Source organism: Orycteropus afer, unplaced genomic scaffold (genome assembly GCF_000298275.1).
Source record: "Orycteropus afer afer isolate SDZICR_OR568_19922 unplaced genomic scaffold, OryAfe1.0 scaffold00824, whole genome shotgun sequence".
Classification (NCBI taxonomy): Eukaryota; Metazoa; Chordata; class Mammalia; order Tubulidentata; family Orycteropodidae; genus Orycteropus; species Orycteropus afer.
The window spans coordinates 282,466-290,497 of NW_006922411.1; the positions used below are offsets into that span (position 1 = coordinate 282,466).

The 8,032-nt window shown below is 41.3% G+C and overlaps 1 protein-coding gene across 1 annotated transcript in view; it reads right to left on the reverse strand.

Moving 5' to 3' along the window:
* RFT1 (RFT1 homolog) overlaps positions 1-8,032 on the reverse strand; it is a 77,092-nt gene that overhangs the window by 9,669 nt on the left and 59,391 nt on the right. Inside the window, exons 9-10 of the mRNA XM_007957938.2 lie at positions 4,914-5,044; positions 3,654-3,798 (exon numbers count right to left, since the gene is read on the reverse strand). Coding sequence (XP_007956129.1) covers positions 3,654-3,798; positions 4,914-5,044 — 276 coding nt within the window. The remainder of the gene's footprint in view (positions 1-3,653; positions 3,799-4,913; positions 5,045-8,032) is intronic.

Genomic DNA, 8,032 nt, shown 5'->3' on the forward strand with positions numbered 1-8,032 from the left:
CAATAAAGGAAAAAAAAAGGCAATGTTTTCTTCTGTCATACACGGGTCACTAAGAGTCAGAACAGACTCAACGGAACCTAACAACAACAAAGAAAAACAACATAACCACTATAAAAAGGGAGGCTTGAAGTTCCAGACTCTGAATGATGATTTATGAAAGCTGTTTAATATGAAAGATTCCTGTGCTGTGGGGAGCCCATATAGCTTTGTGTTAGTCACAAAATTATAACAGGGCAGCCCTGATGCATAACATTTTCCATGGTCTTCTCTTGGAATCGGCATTTTAGTGTGTTGCATTTCAGTCTCTCAGGCTGTTGCAGAAAGCAGCCTGGTGCCCTCTCCACTGAGGTAGACTCCAGTAGAAGCGGCAGGACCAGGTGCTGCCCCTGGATGGCTCAAGGCTATGGGCAGTATGCATCTAGCTTCTCTCCATCCTTCATTCTTTGGCAGAAGCAGAGAAGGATGGGGTACCCCTCATCTGCACATCTCACCTGGTAACTGAGAGCTAAAATTTGTGTGTGTCTACTTGAAGGTGGACAGTGAGTTTCTTTTAAGCATGAAGAACAAACTCTTGCATGAAACAGTGGTTCAAGCAGAATGTTTTTGAGTGAATTTTGAGGAAAGAAGTTGAAACTGGGGAATTTAAGGATGGATTCTTAAGCCACAGATTGAATTGAGGGGATGCTGTTGCTGTTGTCAGCTGCTGCCCAGTCGATTCTGACTCAGTGATCCCATGTACCACTGACCGAAACATTGGTCAGTCCTGCACCACCTCACAGTCATTGCCATCCTTGAGCCCACTGTTGCAGCCACTGTGTCAATCCATCTCATTGAGGGTCTTCCCCCTTTTTTACTGACCTTCTACTTTACCAAGCGTGGTGTCCTTTCTCCTTGTCTCTTCTCACATCATGAGCAATTTTGAGTATCTTCTAACCCAAAGGGCTCATCTTCCGACACTCTATCAGACAACATTTCACTGCTATTCCTAAGGTTTTCAGTGGCCAATTTTTTCTTTTTTTTTTTCAGAAGTCATCCTGGTCATGTCCTTCTTCCTAGTCTGTCTTTGTGTAGAAGCTCCACTGAAACCTGTCTACCATGGGTGACCCTGCTGGTATTCGAAATACCAGTGGCATAGCTTTCAGCATCACAGCAACCTGCAAGCCACTACAATAAGACAAACTGACAGATGATGAGTGGTGGATATGAGGGCATAAGAATAAAAGGTTTTGAAAAATAAAGTAAAGGGGCAAGAGCAAAGCACCCTAAAGATAAATATGAGAAATCTTAGGGAGTTCAGTGAATGCCTGTATTTTTCTTAAAGAAGGGAAATCTGGCTATGAGAAAGTTTTCTTACTTCAAAGTCCCTAATTATATATAATTTTAATCCAAAACAATGCAAAGCAAAATCATACCTCTAACACAAAAGCTTGACTACACTATGTTCATATCTACAACAGGGTCAGCAAAGAGGACAGTGGATCTAAGAGGACCGTACAGGTCACAGCTAAGTTCACTTCAAGAGGACAAAGACAAACACGCATGAGGGGAAACTAAGGACAGCAGTGTTGTAAGTTCCACTTTCAAAACTAAGGTGGTGGGGCTGAGCCACAGAAAGTTGTTGTTCTTTTCTGATTAAGCCAGGAAAACTTTCTGGAGAAAGTTAATTACTATGAAGTGTTTAAGTGATCAAAAAAGACTGGGGGTTGGGGGTCACAGTGTTAATACTTTCTGACACAGGAAAGGCACAGTGATATGCAGCATTAGTCCAAAGAGTCAGAAGTGGGGTGAGAAGATGAGGGGTAGTGTGGACACCAGGAAAGGAAACGAGCAGGCACTATGTATGGGAGAGGCAATGACCTGACTAAGAAGCACTATGGGCCTTAAAGAGAGCTAGAAGTTTGGACAAAATGAGAAGCAGCCACAATGAGAACATAAAAATGCTAAACAACCCTATTGAGGAGGACAGTGAGCCTGATGGGACTCTGGTTCAGGCAAGAGATGACAGCAGACCCTGAAGTGACACACCAAGTACACAATTTTTTAAGACACTGAGAAACCAGAATCATTCTCAAGACTCTGCTCTTTCTCTAAAGATGAGACTGGAAGAGCATCATTTTGAGTCTAAAATTAACAACTCTGACACTAAACCACTATGGACAGAACATATTACCTTAGAACTCAACTAACAGTGACTCTTTCAATCGATAAATTTATTATCAAAACTCAAAACTTGCACCAGCAGCTCATGTACCTAACATTACACAATTTATTTATTGCTCTTCTGTGATTACTCTACCAGGTGAACATTATAATGATGGGAAAGCCCTCTCCTCAGATAACATCCTATGATCACATTACATTAAAAGTTGTTCCTTGGTGATTGCCTTTTTAGAGGGGCAGAGCTTCTATGAAATAGTTGAGTCTCTAATCTCTGAACATAAACTTACTAATGGCTTCTTAAAGAGGTCTTCTTGCAGTTCCTGATCCAAATATACTTCTCACTACAAGCCCCAAAGCCAAAATCAAACCAATTGTCATTGAATCTGGCTCCTTGTGACCCCACAGGATAGAAAAGAACTGTCCCAACAGGGTTTCCAAGGCTGTAAATCTTTGTGGAAATGGACTGCCACATCTTTCTCCTTTGGAACAGCTTGTGGGTTTGAACCACTGACCTTTTGGTTAGCAGCCAAGTGCTTTAACCACTACACATGCTACCAGTGTTCCTTATAGCAAGGCCCAGGGAGCTGCAAACCATGCTATTGTTTTCACAGTAGATGTTTCTCCAAAGTTAATGAACTTTGCATTATTGCAGGCACTTGGCCTTCTCCCCATAATACCAAAAGTTTGGTTCTCATTATAGTGAAGATGAAACATGCCAATGAATTTGTAAAACGGCATTTGACAGAGACCTTTACATTGACATGGAGCAGTAGAAACAGTCTTCAGGGTTCTTATTCTGACCTAAGAATTTAAAAAGATTTTTACTGAACTCAAGGTGAAACACTGCCAGCCTATGGCCTAGGGCAATTTAAAATTTGTAATGACCCCAAAGCCTAGATTCTGAGCCAAGAGGCAAGGAGAGATTCTCAGTGGTCTGGGCATCAAGTGTTTCAAAGTTAGACACATTCATATACTTTCCTCTTTCAAAACCAAGAGTCACTAGATTAAACATACCATTTTATTTGCCAGATCAATTTTGTTCTCTGCAAATGTCTCTGGGTTATTCTTCAGAGGCTTTTATACATCAAGCTGTGAGATTTATGTGGCATTTACTGTCTTCAGATGTGTTTAGTACCAAGTGGAGACTCATTAGCACCTGCTCTCTGCTTTCCTCCCTCATCCAGAGGGAGCACAGGGAAATGGTCAAAAGGCAAAACTCATTTTAGTCCAGAGGAAAAAAACAACGGCAGGGCGGAGATCCAAGTGAGGTTGAGAAATTGCCTGGCTTCGTGCAAAAGCCCCTGCCCACACCTCGAGCATGTATGTGTCTGACCTTGTGTAAGGGGAACAGTCCCACCGCCCTGGCCACCTGGCCATTTTCTCTCCACTGACACAGATCTCAACTTGTACGTGCAGAAGTTTCTAAATTTCATAAGACTCTTTTGTTTCTGTTTGGAATTTAGAACAAATCTGTCAAAAACTCTTGTGCATACCTGATCCTGAGCTCAGCATGGCTCCTCCATAGACATCCAAAACCAACTGAGAATAGGCAAAGCCAAACACAGTGATAGTCAGGCCAGCCAGCAGAGCCAGTTTGAGTAGGGACTCCAAAACCACAGCGGCCACAGCAATGTCCTCCTGGGGCCAGGGGAAGAAGGAAGGAAATTGGATGAATCATGAGCTAAAAGAAAACTTCCTTCTCCCTTTGCTGTTTTGCAGATCACTCTTTCAATTGTGTGAGAGGTACCCCTGCTTTCCTGTAGCCTGTTTGTTTCTACATCTATGATCAAATGAAGGAAAAAGATCATGTGTGCCTCTGTAGGTAGTGAGGGGAAGGCTTTTTTTTTTTTTTTTTAACTCATTTAGGAAAAATTATTTCAAATGTTGCTTAGGAGACCTCACTTTTCCCTGATATTTATTTTTAACTGAGCAGCAAGTTTTAATATCAGCTAGCTCTGTCAGAGTGCTTCTGACAAATGTCTCCACATTCTGATGTTACTATCAGTGCATGCTTAGGAAAGTATTTATAAATCAGACTGAGAGCCAGTCTAGCTCATTTTGAGATACTGTGCATAAGCTGTATTTTGCAAAATGTCTTCTAAGTCTTATAAGAGGCCAGCCCAGCTTGCTTTTAATTCTAAGATGTCAGACATTTTCAATGGCTTTACAAAAAGTGAAGTTTCCACAACCAAACGCTCCTGGATCCAAGTCTTTTCCTGTGTGTTTACCAACCACAGTCTGCAGATTCTCAAAGTCAGAATGTAACCCTGGGATCTCAGAGTCCCAAAGATGTTTCAACAATTTATATAGTGATGAAACCACATGACCATGTCTTTTCCTTCTTTACCCTAGGTTAGCCTTTCTCCACTGTAGGCTCACCCTGAGGGTTATTGAGAATCCGAGGATGTAGGGAGGCAACTTTATTCTTACACCTAAGACTAGACCACAGAAAGGTGTCTGCAATGCACAAGGAACAGCCATAGAACCAAGCTGCCCAAGGGAGATGTTCTGAGGGCTGGGTCAAGAATATGGTCACAAAGAAGGACAAAATGATGAGGAGGAAGGACCAGCCAGGGAAAAAAGAGAAAGTCACACAAGAAGTGAGCTCAGGGTCCTGCCACCATTCAAAATGAAACAAAAGAAAATTTCAGCTCAAACAGAGGGTAAACAGACTCCTCCACATTTCTGTCTGTTTATCTTACAATGAGAGGAAGAATTCAATTGAGGGACAAAGACATAAGAACCAAGACTACCTGCTTCTGAAGCGTGGCGCCCTTTTCCCTCTCCAGCACCTTAGCAAAGAAAATGTAAAAACTCTCTTCTATTGGCTGGAATATCAATCTGGCCACAAGGGAGCCAAGATTATTCACTATATCATATACACCTATATAACAAAAAGGAAGAAACAACAGTCATACTTGTTTTTCTATTTCAATTTTCCTAGCACTATTAAAATATTGTTTTCTGATCTTCTTTAATTAAACATTTTATTTATTTTTAAAATTTGTATTGTGATTTGGGTGAAAGTTTACAGAGCAAATTCATTTTCCATACATCAGTTCACATACATTTTGTCTCATGACATTCTTCTCTCCCACGCACTCCTGCCCCCAGCCCCAAGCAGTCTCTCTGTGCAAACACTGCCCTTCTGTTCTCCCATTGATTGATCTCTCCAAGGAGTGTATCTATCTGATGCAGATGTTCAGCCTACATGCCTGTCTATTATTTGGCTGGAAGCCACAGGAGTGAGTTCAATTTCAGATCCAAAGGGGAGTTAGGGGCCATAGTCTCAGGGGTTTCACCAGGCTCTATCAGACCAATAAACCTGGTCTTTTTCTGTTTTCTTAAATGATTTTGAGTTTTGTTCCACATTGCTTTCTCACTCTATCCAGGATCTCCTACATAGATCCCCCTCCAAGTGGTTGAGTGGTAGCTGGACACCATCTAGTTCTTCTGGTCTCATCATCATATAGGCTGAGGATAGCATGGTCTACCAGTCTCTTGGACTAATTGTTTCCACTTGTCTTTGTTTTTCTTTATTCTTCTTTGCTCTGAGCTAGGAGAGACCCATCATGGCATCCAGGTGGGCACTTGCAAGCTTTTTTTTTTTTTTTTAATTTTTACTGTGATTTGGGTGAAAGTTTACAGAGCAAATTCACTTTCCATACAGCAGCTCACATATACTTTGTCTCGAGACATGGACTGCAATCTCTCACAATTCAACAGCTCCCCTCCCACTTCCTCCCCTTAGCCACCTCTTCCCTGTGTCCTTTCCTCCCATGCACTCCTGCCCCTGAGCTGTCTCCCTGTGCATACACAGCCCTTCTATTCTTCCATAATTGATCTCTCCAAGGAGTGTATCTACCTATTATAAATGTTCAGCTCATATGCCTGTCTTTTGTTTGGCTGGCCATAGGAGTGGGTTCAATTCCAGACCTAAAGAGCAGCTAGGGGCCATAGTCTCAGTGGTTCTATCAGGATCTATCAAGACCAGCAAACCTGGCCCTTTTTTTTTTTTAATGATTTTTTTGTTCCACATTGTTCTCCCACTCTATCCAGGATCTCCTACACAGATCCCCCTCTGAGTGGTTGATAGTGGTAGCCGGGCACTATCTAGGTCATCCGGTCTCATAGTCATAGAGGCTGAGGATCGCATAGTGTACCAGTCGCTTGGACTAATTGTTTCCATGTGTGTTTGGTTTTCTTCATTCTTCTTTGCTCTGGATGAGGAGAGACTCACTGCATCTAGATGGCCACTTGCAGGCTTTTAAGATCCCAGTCACTACTCGCCAAAATAGGATGTGGAACAATGCTTTTGTGTAGTGTTATGCCAATTGAGCTTGATGTCCCTGGCGACTATGGTCCCAAGCCCACAGTTCCAACTACTCATTCCCTATGGGTAGCTGGCTGTGGCCAACAAGTGACTACAACCTTGCCCCTAGTCAGCTCCACTATATTCCTGGGAATTCTTATAGAACATACAAATACACTTGTAGAAAAATTGTCTGCTAACCCTATACATGGTCTTGGGCACACTCCCCCCCTGCATGGACATACCCAATAGTTCAGTCTGTCCACCCATATATCCATCAATGTTTGTCTTCACTGACAATGCAGTACTGTATGTTGCTTGCAAGCTTTTAAGATCCCAGTTGGTAATCACCAAAGTAGCAAAGGAACAATGTTCTTGTGCAGTATGTTATGCCAAGGAGCTTGATGTCCCCTGCGACCATGGTCCTGAACCCACAGGTCCAACTATTCCCTCCGTCCAGGTAGCTGGCTGTGGCCAAGAAGTCATCACAACCTTGTCCCTTGTCAGCTCTGCTGTATATCCAGACATTCTTACAGCATAAACATTTTATTTTAAGATAATTGTAGAGTCACATGTAGTTGTAAGAAATTACAATAGAGTGATCCTGTGTACCCATGACCTAGTTTCCCCCAATGGTAATGTCTCATAAAACCATAGTACAATAACACAACCAGGATACTGACATTGATATAGTCAAGATTCAGAACATTTATGTCACAATAAGCATCCACAGTATTTTTTCATAAAACTCATTAATGCCAAGTTGATTTTTCTATTTTTATTTCTACTACTTTAGGAATATATTAAAAAAATAAAGATAGAAAAATATTGAGCAAAAAATGTCTGCTTCGAACATATGCTCTTTTTAAAAAAAATTTCAATGCATTTTATTGAAATATAATTTATGTACGGTGAAATACACAAAACTAAAAAGGGTCAACGCATTTTTTTTTTTTTTGCAGTGTTCCCGCCCCTCCCCTCCCACCTCTGGCAACCAACAAAGAAAGTTTCCCTCCATACATAAACCTTTCTTTGACCCTCCACAACAAAGAACTAATACTCTATTTGTCCTTCTGTGATTGACTTATTTCACTCAGCATAATGTCCTCCAAGTTCATCCATGTTATGCGGTGTTTTGCAGGCTCTACGTTTTTCTTCAGTGCTACATAGCATTCCAGTATGTGTATGTACCTTAGTTTGGTCATCCACTCTTCTGCTATAAATCTTAGAGATAAGTTCCTTGACAGATATGTAATGACCGGCAAATATGAATTTGTTGCTGTCAATTTTGTTATGTGCTTTTCTGTGGTATCAATTTTTTGTTCCATATAATTTTCTGTGCTGAGTTTGTTTTGTTTGTGAATTGTGTTATTACTTCCTTTGTTCCTACTGTTTTAGTATTTGCTGAATATTTATGCTGGTCCTATTTTTTTTCTTACTGTGATTTGAGTGAAAATTTACAGAGAAAATTAACTTTCCATAAAACACTTCACATACACTTTGTTTCATGACATTGACTACAATTTGCCCCAATGCAACAGCTCCCCTCCCACTTCCTCC